General features: G+C 31.0%; 1 protein-coding gene across 1 annotated transcript in view; it reads right to left on the bottom strand.

Annotated features, from left to right (window-relative positions):
• Positions 1-1,274: 1,274 nt before the first annotated feature.
• Positions 1,275-14,907, bottom strand: part of LOC115438356 (non-lysosomal glucosylceramidase-like) — a 36,059-nt gene continuing 22,426 nt past the window's right edge. Inside the window, exons 3-5 of the mRNA XM_030161932.1 lie at positions 6,091-6,242; positions 3,549-3,655; positions 1,275-1,787 (exon numbers count right to left, since the gene is read on the bottom strand). Coding sequence (XP_030017792.1) covers positions 1,778-1,787; positions 3,549-3,655; positions 6,091-6,242 — 269 coding nt within the window. The 3' untranslated portion in view covers positions 1,275-1,777. The remainder of the gene's footprint in view (positions 1,788-3,548; positions 3,656-6,090; positions 6,243-14,907) is intronic.

Genomic DNA, 14,907 nt, shown 5'->3' with positions numbered 1-14,907 from the left:
AAAAAGCCGGATGTTGACAGACGTTATAACAAGCGAAGAAGAAGAGTTTTAAAAGAAACATGTGGACGTACCAGGAAACCCAATCATTTTTTAATTTAGTACAGGATAGAGGGGTAATATATAATCCTACTATAACGGACGTTCTGTGTGCGATACGTGTCCCGATGTTGCAGCACAGGAGGGCGTACTGGTGCAATACAGCTGTTGCACCACAGGAGGGCGCTATCGTACAATGGCACCACGGGTACAATGCAGCTAGTAATAATAATAATGAATATATCTGTAAATCAACATGATATTTACGTTCATCGCCATGTTTATGGAATGACTTCTTGTGTCATCTGGCGATAATAAATAAACAAATCATCGCATTCGTGATTGAATGGAAAAACGACAACTTCGCCAAAGTTTTTGCACTGGCAAGACGTGGTTTTTCGGGTGTAGCGCAAATGGTATATCGCACAAAACTGCAGTGGAAAGAGCTTTTTCCACAACTAGAGTCACGTGACTAAAAAAAGCCGGATGATGACGGATGTTATAACAAGCGAAGAAGAAGAGTTTTAAAAGAAACGTGTGGACACACCAGGACACCCAATCATTTTTTAATTTAGTACAGGATGGAGGGGTAGTATATAATAATAATGAGTATATCTGTAAATCAACACCATATTTATGTTTGTGTCCATGTTTATGGAATGACTTCTCATGTCATCTCGCGATAATAAATAAACAAATCATCGCATTTGTGATTGAATGAAAAAAAGACAACTTCGCCAAAGTTTTTGCTCTGGCAAGAGATGTTTTTTCAGGCGTAGCGCAAATGGTATATCGCACAAAACTGCAATGGAAAGACCTTTTTCCGCAACTAGAGTGGCATGAATAAAAAAAGCCGGATGTTGACAGACGTTATAACAAGCGAAGAAGAAGAGTTTTAAAAGAAACATGTGGACGTACCAGGAAACCCAATCATTTTTTAATTTAGTACAGGACAGAGGGGTAATATATAATCCTACTATAACGGACGTTCTGTGTGCGATACGTGTCCCGATGTTGCAGCACAGGAGGGCGTACTGGTGCAATACAGCTGTTGCACCACAGGAGGGCGCTATCGTACAATGGCACCACGGGTACAATGCAGCTAGTAATAATAATAATGAATATATCTGTAAATCAACACGATATTTACGTTCATCGCCATGTTTATGGAATGACTTCTTGTGTCATCTGGCGATAATAAATAAACAAATCATCGCATTTGTGATTGAATGGAAAAATCGACATTACACACTTTTGTTTTTTCCACACTTAATAAATATCGGTAAAGTTTCGTGCAGACGTCCAATGGAAAAGCGACTAATGTTGTAAATCAGGAGCGTTTGCTCTTCAGACCCATCATCTGACAACATTATGATCTACAGGAGTTCTTCTCCAACCACCACAACTCTGTCAAACAACAGAAAATGTGGAAAAGTCTTCAGTCGATCAGATAAAGCAGCACAGGATAGACAGTCTGTCAGGTGGCTCCGGTCCTAGCTCTGGTCTTCTTTCTGAGCTTGTACTGCCTGGTCCTGGTCTGTGGTTCCAGTTGAAGCCAAAGTGGTCTGGTCCCTCTGTGAGGCGTTCAGGGCCAGCTGCATGGCCCAGATGCTCAGCGGCCTCATGTAGGCCAGAGAGCGGTAGATGCTCTTCTCACAGTAGGCCTCAGGAGTCTGGAAGGCCATGCCCAGCTGTTCCCACACAGTCCGGTAACAGCCTTCAGCCGTACGCAGGCCTTCGGTCAACATACCCTGAGGAGGACAACAGCAATACAGTCACAAACAGATAGTCACAGAAAAAATTATTGGAGCATCAAAAGTCATTTTGGTCATAAAATGATTCTATGGGTCAGTCTTCATGTTGGCCTGATGGTTTTAGAAATATTTAACTCATGAAAAGTGTTGAAAAAGGCTTATGACTACATTTCTCAACTCCATTCATTTACTTCTGAAAAATAACCGATTTGGACATAAGAGGTTTCTGTCATATCAGTCCCCGGACTTCTACTTGTTTTGTCTGTCTTGTGTGTCGTTTCCTGTTTTATTTTGTTAAGTTTCCCTCATGTGTCTTGTCTGGTGTCTTTACTTCCTTTTTGTGTTCACCTTTTCCCTGATTACCTGACTCCTCCCTGATTGTCTCCACCTGTGTCCGAATTTCTTCCCGCCCTCTTGTGTATTTAAACCCTGTGTTCTCCCCTGTTCATTGCCAGTTCGTTTTCCTCCTTTTGGTGTGTTAACTTACCAGCGTTTTTTGGATCCTGTTTGTTCGCCTGCCTGTTGTGACCCGTTTTGCCCTTTGACCACCGTCTCTGCCTGTCCCTCGTCTGCCTGCTCGTCTGTCTTCGACCTGGTTCGTCTATCACACCTGAGAATTCGCCTGACCCCTGTCTGTTCATCCGCCTCGGTGCCCTATCCTGGTTTCGACCCCTGCCTGGACTATCGGTACGTGAGCCTGCCTATCCCCATGTACGTTTGCCTATGGTGTGGCTTGTGATTATGCTCAGGAGAGATCTACATAATGTTACCAATTCATGCCAGAAAAGATATGTAGTGTATTAAAACTTTAATAAAGATATATGTAAAAAAAACAAAACAACAACAACGAAAAGAACAACAAAATCCATGTATACAAGAGAACAGCTGTAGAATAGCTGTCCGCTGTAGTGACCAGTGTGCATGAAAGGGTTAAATTAGAGCTGCAACCGATTAATCGATTAGGTGCTTGAAGCGAATGCAAAAATTCACGATTCGATTAATCAACTCGAATTAATTGAAGGGAAACATATTCTATTGCAGTTTTCCTGAATTGAAGCTTCTTTGTGCGTCACAATAAGCGTCCGTGTGAAACACGACAGTGGAACCAATGTTTAACAGCAGAGAAATGAAGGAAACAAAGCTTTGATTCAGGAGAATTGTGGTTGAATGATTTTTTTTGGATCAGTTTGAAGCGATTAATCGGTTGCAGCTCTACTTTAAATCACTGTTTTCACTTTAAATCACTGTGCCCTGAAATGTGTAAATACTGTACACTGACTATACATTTAGTTTTCTACAGATTTTTGAATTAGAAGTGTTTGGTTTACAGTATTACACAGGAAGTTTTTTAGACTAAGTTTTTTAGCATGTTTTCTGAGAGTATATACTAACCTTAATGTCAGTGTTAATCTGGTTACTAACCTTATGCTGTATGCAAAGATCCTGAATACTTACATTTCCCTTGGTATTAATAAAATATCTATCTATTTATCTATCCATCTATCTATCTATCTATGTTCAGAAGTTATTCAACAGTTGACATCAGTAGATGATTTTGGTTGCCAGTGGCTGTTTGGGTCTTTATGGGTTAATCAAAACAAATCCATAATTCCTAATATGATGTAAAATTAAATGGGGAATTGTAATTATATTTAAATATATCTGGATATTTTTGCATTCTTCTGCAATAATCAGTAGACTTCATGGACACTATAATATAAATTACATTTTTCCACCGTGTCATTCTTCCACCCTCACCTTGGTCCAGTCACTGTCCATCCATCATAAGTCTGGTCTGCATATCCAGAGTTCTCAATGAGTCCGTCTCCATCCAGGTCGAACTTCATCTCCGACTCCATCACCGCCTGCCAAACCGAGAACCACAGAGATGAACAGAACATGTTTGTGACAGTGCAACCCAAACAGCAGATATCTTATATTATATTTAACCCATGAAGACCCAAACATCCACTGGTGACCGAAAGCATCTACTGACCTAAACTGTTTAATACTTGTTTATCCACTAATCCTATCAATACATGTAAATAATTTGTGCAAAATACAGTTTGTCATCTTTTCATGGTCATCAGATGTGACCCATTTGGACGTTCAGAGGCTCCGTAGTTACCGTGGAAACACCGCAATCATCTACAACATTGATTCACCAGTAAAACCCATGGAGTTGGATCAATAACAGTGGATAGACACACGTGGTTTATGTTCATTTAATGATATATTTTACTGAAACAATCACTTTTTCTGCAGTTTCTGACATAATGACCCTTAACTTTAATCTGATCTTTAAAGAACATCTACATGATCAATAAATTAAATATAGGAAAATACATCCTTTGCACTGAAAAAAAAAAAAAAACGCAAAATGCAGCGAATAATATTATAATAAATAGTGATAAATCACTTAAGAAAAATTAAATATAGAAAAAAATATATTTTGGAACAGCTATAAAAGTAGCACTGGGTCTTTATGGGTTAAGGCTGGACAGGATCTACAATGTACCGCATGTATCACAACTCTTCATAGAATTTTTTTTTATGATGGCGGCATATTAAGACATCCCTCTTAAGAGTTAGTGGTTCATCTTAAATAGATCAAGAATGAAGGTAAATCTGGATTATAGTGAGCCTTAGATCACAGATTATTGTAGTGTTTGTGTTGCATAAATACTACTACTACTACTACTACTAATAATCAAAATAATAATGATAATGATACTACTACTACTACTATTATTAATAATAATAATAATAATAATAATAATAATAATAATAATAATAATAATAATAATAATAATAATAATAATAATGGTAATACTACTACTACTAGTACTACTACTACTAATAATAATAATAATAATAATAATAATAATAATAATAATACTACTAGTACTACTACTACTAATAATAATGATACTACTACTACTACTACTACTACTACTACTACTACTACTACTACTACTACTACTACTACTACTACTACTACTACTACTACTAATAATAATAATAATAATAATAATAATAATAATAATAATAATAATAATAATAATAATAATAATAATAATAATAATAATAATAATAATAATAATAATAATAATAATGATACTACTACTACTACTACTACTACTAATAATAATAATAATAATAATAATAATAATAATAATAATAATAATAATAATAATAATAATAATAATGGTAATACTACTACTACTAGTAATAATAATAATAATAATAATAATAATAATAATAATAATGGTAATACTACTACTACTAGTACTAATAATAATAATAATAATAATAATAATAATGGTAATACTACTACTACTAGTACTAATAATAATAATAATAATGATACTACTACTACTACTACTACTACTAATAATAATAATAATAATAATGATACTACTACTACTAATAATAATGATACTACTACTACTACTACTACTACTGCTAATAATAATAATAATAATAATATTAATAATGATACTACTACTACTACTACTACTAGTACTAGTACTAATAATAATAATAATAATAATAATAATAATAATAATAATAATAATAATAATAATAATAATGATACTACTACTACTAATAATAATAATGATACTACTACTACTACTGCTAATAATAATAACAATAATAATAATAATGATACTACTACTACTACTATTAATAATAATAATAATAATAATAATAATAATAATAATAATAATAATAATAATAATAATAATAATAATAATAATAATAATAATGGTAATACTACTACTACTACTACTACTAGTACTAATAATAATAATAAAAATAATAATAATGACACTACTACTACTACTACTACTACTACTACTACTACTAATAATAATAATAATAATAATAATAATAATAATAATAATAATAATAATAATAATGATACTACTACTACTAATAATAATAATAATGACACTACTACTACTACTACTACTACTAATAATAATAATAATAATAATGCAATGTCAGTTAGGCTTACAAAGGAAAATGTAAACCACTTTAGAAAATATATCACCACATATATTGTGCTTCTGCCTAAATATTTTGAGAATTTTTGGCAATATCACTCAATCAATCAATCAATCAAATTTCATTTATATAGCACCAAATCATAACAAAAGTTATCTCGTGCCACTTTACATATAGTTGGTCAAAACCAGACTCTCGAGCCAATTTCCAGAAACCCAGCAGAATCCTGCAGCCCTAATGACTCAGCCCATATCTTTTCCATATCAGATACAAATACGTCCTCAGTTACCTGGCAGATTGGCCACATGTCCTGTAAATACTGCCTGTCCTGTGTGAGATGGAAGTCTCTGTAAACCTGCAGGACAAACTTGAGGTTCAGGTCCTTCCAGTCTGCAGTGTCATGGATGAGGTAGGCATTGACCCTCTGCCACGGCTCATCATCTGGGGACAGGGTTATCGTACACAACCACAGTTAGAATAATGTCAGGATTCATCAGTCATGCCCAAGAGCATTACTGTGTGATGACAACATAACATGTTTTCAATCTGCAATTATCTGTCTCAAGCAACTTTACAAATTGAATCCTATGTTGCATTAAACAGAAATGTTCTATTACGCTGTCGCTACGAGGAAAATAGTAAGCAACCACAAGGTGTAAGGTGTCTGGTTTCTGTATTCATCATATGACTATATTGCGAAACAACCACTTGTATATGCTTTAAATACAGTCACCCATTACGTAGCTAAATTCCGACCAAATTCCTAAATAAAACTGAGTGTATTTCTAAAACATCATGCTATACAAACAACTACAAAAAAACATATCCTATAAAAGACAAATAATAAGGACACATGGCTGGGCACAGAATACCCTCTTCACTAAAACATCCTCGGTAATTTGCTTCCACAACAGCAGGTGGCGCCATCAGTCAGTAAAAATAAATACATAAATAAAAAGCTAGCGTTCTGCCAAAATCAACTCTGCCAAATAATGCAAATTTATTCACAGACATTTTCAGGGTCATTAGCACGTGGCTGGTTTAATTCCATTTGTCAGTATGAATAATTAAATAAATATAAGGTTCAAATAAATTCTTACGAAATATTTGCACTTTTCTGTTTTGTTTTGTAAATACAATCTAGTATAAGATGCCAATGAAATACATAAAAAGCCACATTCTCTGAACTGAATACACATTTCAGCAGAAGCCAAGAATGTTTTCAAAAAGAACAGAATCTTTTAGATTTTAAAACATAACTTGAACTTTGCTAACTGGAAGGGTTAGCTGCTGTTTTTAGGCTGTTCTCTTTTTTTTCTTGAAGTAGATAATTTTTTTCATCTAGTTTATAATTTTTTTAGGCTGTTCTCTTTTTTTTTCTTGTAGTAGATAATTTTTTTCATCTAGTTTATAATTTTTTTAGGCTGTTCTCTTTTTTTTTCTTGTAGTAGATAATTTTTTTCGTCTAGTGGATAATTTTTTTAGGCTGTTCTCTCTCTCTTTTTTTTCTTATACTGGATAATTTTTTTGGGCTGTTCTCTTTTTTTTCTTATACTGGATAATTTTTTTGGGCTGTTCTCTTTTTTTTTTCTTGTAGTAGATAATTTTTTTCGTCTAGTGGATAATTTTTTGGCCTGTTGCACCTCTGGGCCACCGTAGGTTTGGTTTCATACAGTCCTTTTTTTTGGATACTACAGAATATCATACTATTTTAAACTGTAATTGAAATAATATGAAAAAGCAATTATTAGTAGTAGGTCCTTCACTGGGTAAAAACTAATTAAACATTTATTTATCTACATTTCTTTTAATTATCAAAATGATACTATTTAGCAGGTACAAATCTCTGTTCTAACTGTTTTATATGTATATTTTGTAGGTGTATATTCAGTCATTTATGCCTTTTCTGCTACTTTAATTATACTTTCACAGTGTTAGTGTGACACACAATAATTCCCCCTGGGATTAGTAAAGTATTATTATAAATAAACCAGTCGTCCCTGGGTGGGCTCGAACCACCAACCTTTCAGTTATCAGCCGGATGTACTAACCGAATTGCGCCACAGAGACATACACCCCACTTAAGGTTGTATGGAACAGTCATGACAGTATTTCCAGTGTTATACAGTAGTTTATCTACACTGATACTTTTATGTTGTACAGTACACCCTCCTGACTAAGTATAATGATTGTGAACACACTTATGTTCATGGAATTGTTTGTGAATAGAGACCTTATTGCATCACAAACTCCCAGGTTTGTTGTCATCTGGTATTGTGTCCAAACCATAGTACTTCAGTTTAGAATGTACTGAGGGTATACTTTAACACATTAATAGACATATTCCCCAAGAAAGAAATCAAATAATCAAACAATAATTCCTCCTCCATCATAACGTTATTTCCAGTGAACATGTATTTTGAAGGCCCTTCACTGGGTAAAAACCCACTACATTTTTGCACCCTTATTTATTCACATTTCTTTTAATGATCATAAAGATAATATTTATCTGGTACACATTGTACAAACTGCTGCTCTAACTGTATTTAGTAGAGTGTTTGATATGTATATTTTTCTGTGTATGTTTAGACATATACACTACAGGTCAAAAGTTCTAGAACATGGCCCAGGGAAGCCTCTTTTCTTATTCTGAAGTCTCAGCAGTGGCTTTCTGCTGCAACTCGACCCATCAAACCTGCAACTGGAAGTCTTCTGTTCACAGCTGAAACTCAGACTTGCTTCCTACGACCACTATCTTCACTGTGTTTGAAGCTGTTGTCCTGTCAGTCTCCTCTCACTCCAGTTGTTGAATGTCATAAACTTGTCTTCTGGTTCTGTTGTGTCTTTGGCTCTGCCACACCTCTTCTGTCAGCATTTCCTCCAGTTTCTGAGTGCCTTTGGATGGTGAAGGAAACTGGACTTACTGACACCTGGACTTTCTTGGACATTTCTCTGTAGGACAGACCCACATTTTTAAGTGTTCTGATGGTCTGTCTCTTCTATTGTTAATTGCCTTTTCCTCTTTTCCATTTTTATAGTAACACACTACTTTCTGCAGTACAATACTGTTCAAATAATTGTCACAACGGTATGGTACCAAAGTGTGTTCCAACCCTAATCCAACAAAGTGGAAGTGCTGCTGGGTCTTCTTCTTGGTGATTATCCACAGGTGCTCTCTGGAAACTTGTGGTGTGTCTGGTTGTTTAGAGTCAAAAAAAAAAAAAAAAAAATCTGCATTCGCATGCTAGGCACACTGTAGGATTTGTGTAAAAATAAAATGTCTTTATTAATTCATGGCATTTTTTAAAAATACAGTCAACGTGTTGCAACCTCTGGTCTTCATCAGGGCTTTTTTCACTAGTGAGTTGCACACCTTCATACAATCACTTTGATGACCTGAAGGAGGGAGGTGTGAGGGGAAAGAAAAGAGAGAAACAAAAAAAAACATGCATACAGACAAACATATACATTTGCACACATATACACACACGCACACAAATAATAATAATAAAATAAATTAATTAATTTAAAAAAATAAAAAATGAAAAAGAAAAAATAATAATGGAAAAAGTATATAAAAAAATCAACAAAAAACAAAACAAAGAAGTATATTTAAAAAAAAAAAAAAAAAAAAAAAAAAATATATATATATATATATATATATACACAAATACACATTGAGGTTTTCCTTTAAATAATACTGTTCCGTTCCATGTGACGTCAGCCCGGTTAGCTCAGTCGGTAGAGAATCAGACTCATAATCTCAAGGTTGCTGGTTCGAGCCCCACATTGGGCGCAAACATTTGGAGAGAGGTGGGTTGTTCATGTTCAAACTTTTACTAAGTGCTGTGAGAAATGCCACATCGGTAGGTATAGCTTTAACAAAACATTACTATAAACAAAGCAGTCGTCCCTGGGTGAGTTCGAACCACCAACCTTTCAGTTAACAGCCGAACTGCGCCACAGAGACACACATGCCCATATATGGCCGTACAGAACCCTCATGAAATTACTTCCGGTGCTGCGCAGAACCAATTGAGGTTTTCCTTTAAATAGCAGTGTTCCGTTCCATGTGACGTCAGCCCGACTAGCTCAGTCGGTAGAGAATCAGACTCATAATCTCAAGGTTGCTGGTTCGAGCCCCACCTTAGGTGCAAACATTTTTTTTTAATCCACCTTCTGATACTTTGTTGACACGTGATCCGTGTTTTTGCCCCATTCTCGACACTTTCAGCTCACTTTTTCAGATCAATGTCCTTAAATCTCTGTTGCAGACTGACACAGCTCTGCTCTTCAAATGTCAATCACCCACAGCTCGTGCAGACGGTGAAAGGTCACAGGCCCCGCCCACTTTCCTCGGTTTCCATAGCGACAAACACTGGAAACAATTCATCACGTCTCCCACTGGTCTGTGTGCTGCAGCTAATCATCTAGTTCACTGAAAAACTCCGTTTTCTCTCTTTTCATACAATAAAACTCAACTTTACTCTCAGCTTTAACCCTTTCATGCATGAATTACGACAATATTAGTCCACATTTTTTTCTTCAGTCATTTTAATCCTCTTTAGGTCTCAAAAAAACAATAAAAGTCAAATTGTTTTAGCAATCTATTTTTCATGGAGTTACAAAAATGTCCACTCAGCTGGACACCATGTGTTTAATTTTTCAAGCAAACAAATATTTATTTAAGCCCATCATTAGAAAGTGTATGGAAGGAAATCTGTTTCATCAGATTTTGAATTAGAAATGCTATTGAATTTTTAGCACTGAATTTTTTTTCCACCAAAATTAAGTATCTGAATATTTTTTTGCACTGAAATTAAGTATCTGAATTTTTTTTTTCACTGAAATTAAGTATCTGAATTTTTTTATGCACTGAAATTAAGTATCTGAATATTTTTTTTCACTGAAATTAAGTATCTGAATATTTTTTGCACTGAAATTAAGTATCTGAATATTTTCACTGAAATTAAGCATCTGAATATTTTTTACACTGAAATTAAGTATCTGAATATTTTTTTCACTGAAATTAGGTATCTGAATTTTTTTTTTCACTGAAATTAAGTATCTGAATATTTTTTTGCACCAAAATTAAGTATCTGAATTTTTTTTTTCACTGAAATTAAGTATCTGAATATTTTTTTGTACTGAAATTAAGTATCTAAATTTTTTTTTTCACCGAAATTAAGTATCTGAATATTTTCACTGAAATTAAGCATCTGAATATTTTTTGCACTGAAATTAAGTATCTGAATTTTTTATGCTCTGAAAATAAGTATCTGAATTTTTTTTTTCCACTCAAATTAAGTGTCTGATTTTTTTTGTTTCACTGAAATTAAGTATCTGAATATTTTTTTGCACTGAAATTAAGTATCTGAATATTTTTTTTCACTGAAATTAAGTATTTGAATGTTTTTTGCACGAAATTAAGCATCTGAATATTTTTTTTCACTGAAATTAAGTATCTGAATTTTTTTTTTTTACTGAAATTAAGTATCTGAATTGTTTTTTTTTCACTGAAATTAAGTATCTGAATTTTTTTTGCACTGAAATTAAGTATCTGAATATTTTTTTGCACTGAAATTAAGTATCTGAATTTGATTTTTCACTGAAATTAAGTATCTGAATATTATTTTGTACCAAAATTAAGTATCTGAATATTTTTTTGCACTGAAATTAAGTATCTGAATTTGATTTTTCACTGAAATTAAGTATCTGAATATTATTTTGTACCAAAATTAAGTATCTGAATATTTTTTTGTACCAAAATTAAGTATCTGAATATTTTTTGCACTGAAATTAAGTATCTGAATTTTTTTTCACTAAAATGAAGTATCTGAATATTTTTTTGCACTGAAATTAAGTATCTGAATTTTTTTTTTTTCACTGAAATTAAGTATCTGAATTTTTTTTTTGCACTGAAATTAAGTATCTGAATGTTTTTTGCACGAAATTAAGCATCTGAATATTTTTTTCACTGAAATTAAGTATCTGAATATTTTTTGCACTGAAATTAAGTATCTGAATATTTTCACTGAAATTAAGCATCTGAATATTTTTTACACTGAAATTAAGTATCTGAATATTTTTTTCACTGAAATTAGGTATCTGAATTTTTTTTTTCACTGAAATTAAGTATCTGAATATTTTTTTGCACCAAAATTAAGTATCTGAATTTTTTTTTTTCACTGAAATTAAGTATCTGAATATTTTTTTGCACCAAAATGAAGTATCTGAATATTTTTTTGTACTGAAATTAAGTATCTAAATTTTTTTTTTCACCGAAATTAAGTATCTGAATATTTTCACTGAAATTAAGCATCTGAATATTTTTTGCACTGAAATTAAGTATCTGAATTTTTTATGCTCTGAAAATAAGTATCTGAATTTTTTTTTTCCACTCAAATTAAGTGTCTATTTTTTTTGTTTCACTGAAATTAAGTATCTGAATATTTTTTTGCACTGAAATTAAGTATCTGAATATTTTTTTTCACTGAAATTAAGTATTTGAATGTTTTTTGCACGAAATTAAGCATCTGAATATTTTTTTTCACTGAAATTAAGTATCTGAATTTTTTTTTTTTACTGAAATTAAGTATCTGAATTGTTTTTTTTTCACTGAAATTAAGTATCTGAATTTTTTTTGCACTGAAATTAAGTATCTGAATATTTTTTTGCACTGAAATTAAGTATCTGAATTTGATTTTTCACTGAAATTAAGTATCTGAATATTATTTGTACCAAAATTAAGTATCTGAATATTTTTTTGTACCAAAATTAAGTATCTGAATATTTTTTGCACTGAAATTAAGTATCTGAATTTTTTTTCACTAAAATGAAGTATCTGAATATTTTTTTGCACTGAAATTAAGTATCTGAATTTTTTTTTTTTCACTGAAATTAAGTATCTGAATTTTTTTTTTGCACTGAAATTAAGTATCTGAATGTTTTTTGCACGAAATTAAGCATCTGAATATTTTTTGCACTGAAATTAAGTATCTGAATGTTTTTTTTCACTGAAATTAAGTATCTGAATATTTTTTTGCACCAAAATTAAGTATCTGAATATTTTATTTTCACTGAAATTAAGCATCTGAATGTTTTTTGCACTGAAATTAAGTATCTGAATATTTTTTTGCACTGAAATTAAGTATCTGAATATTTTTTTGCACCAAAATTAAGTATCTGAATATTTTTTTTCACTGAAATTAAGTATCTGAATTTTTTTTTTTTACTGAAATTAAGTATCTGAATTGTTTTTTTTCACTGAAATTAAGTATCTGAATTTTTTTTGCACTGAAATTAAGTATCTGAATATTTTTTTGCACTGAAATTAAGTATCTGAATTTGATTTTTCACTGAAATTAAGTATCTGAATATTATTTTGTACCAAAATTAAGTATCTGAATATTTTTTTGCACTGAAATTAAGTATCTGAATTTGATTTTTCACTGAAATTAAGTATCTGAATATTATTTTGTACCAAAATTAAGTATCTGAATATTTTTTTGTACCAAAATTAAGTATCTGAATATTTTTTGCACTGAAATTAAGTATCTGAATTTTTTTTCACTAAAATGAAGTATCTGAATATTTTTTTGCACTGAAATTAAGTATCTGAATTTTTTTTTTTTCACTGAAATTAAGTATCTGAATTTTTTTTTTGCACTGAAATTAAGTATCTGAATGTTTTTTGCACGAAATTAAGCATCTGAATATTTTTTTCACTGAAATTAAGTATCTGAATATTTTTTGCACTGAAATTAAGTATCTGAATATTTTCACTGAAATTAAGCATCTGAATATTTTTTACACTGAAATTAAGTATCTGAATATTTTTTTCACTGAAATTAGGTATCAGAATTTTTTTTTTCACTGAAATTAAGTATCTGAATATTTTTTTGCACCAAAATTAAGTATCTGAATTTTTTTTTTTCACTGAAATTAAGTATCTGAATATTTTTTGGCACCAAAATGAAGTATCTGAATATTTTTTTGTACTGAAATTAAGTATCTAAATTTTTTTTTTCACCGAAATTAAGTATCTGAATATTTTCACTGAAATTAAGCATCTGAATATTTTTTGCACTGAAATTAAGTATCTGAATTTTTTATGCTCTGAAAATAAGTATCTGAATTTTTTTTTTCCACTCAAATTAAGTGTCTATTTTTTTTTGTTTCACTGAAATTAAGTATCTGAATATTTTTTTGCACTGAAATTAAGTATCTGAATATTTTTTTTCACTGAAATTAAGTATTTGAATGTTTTTTGCACGAAATTAAGCATCTGAATATTTTTTTTCACTGAAATTAAGTATCTGAATTTTTTTTTTTTACTGAAATTAAGTATCTGAATTGTTTTTTTTCACTGAAATTAAGTATCTGAATTTTTTTTGCACTGAAATTAAGTATCTGAATATTTTTTTGCACTGAAATTAAGTATCTGAATTTGATTTTTCACTGTAATTAAGTATCTGAATATTATTTTGTACCAAAATTAAGTATCTGAATATTTTTTTGTACCAAAATTAAGTATCTGAATATTTTTTGCACTGAAATTAAGTATCTGAATTTTTTTTCACTAAAATGAAGTATCTGAATATTTTTTTGCACTGAAATTAAGTATCTGAATTTTTTTTTTTTTCACTGAAATTAAGTATCTGAATTTTTTTTTTGCACTGAAATTAAGTATCTGAATGTTTTTTGCACGAAATTAAGCATCTGAATATTTTTTGCACTGAAATTAAGTATCTGAATGTTTTTTTTCACTGAAATTAAGTATCTGAATATTTTTTTGCACCAAAATTAAGTATCTGAATATTTTATTTTCACTGAAATTAAGCATCTGAATGTTTTTTGCACTGAAATTAAGTATCTGAATATTTTTTTGCACTGAAATTAAGTATCTGAATATTTTTTTGCACCAAAATTAAGTATCTGAATATTTTTTTGCACGGAAATTAAGTGTCTGAATTTTTTTTTTTCACTGAAATTAAGTATCTGAATTTTTTTATGCACTGAAATTAAGTATCTGAATATTTTTTTTCACTGAAATTAAGTATCTGAATATTTTTTGCACTGAAATTAAGTATCTGAATATTATTTT

Source organism: Sphaeramia orbicularis, chromosome 18, assembly GCF_902148855.1.
Source record: "Sphaeramia orbicularis chromosome 18, fSphaOr1.1, whole genome shotgun sequence".
NCBI classification, from domain to species: domain Eukaryota; kingdom Metazoa; phylum Chordata; class Actinopteri; order Kurtiformes; family Apogonidae; genus Sphaeramia; species Sphaeramia orbicularis.
Note: the sequence above shows the minus strand (reverse complement) of the source record. Positions and strands in the feature narration are given on the sequence as shown.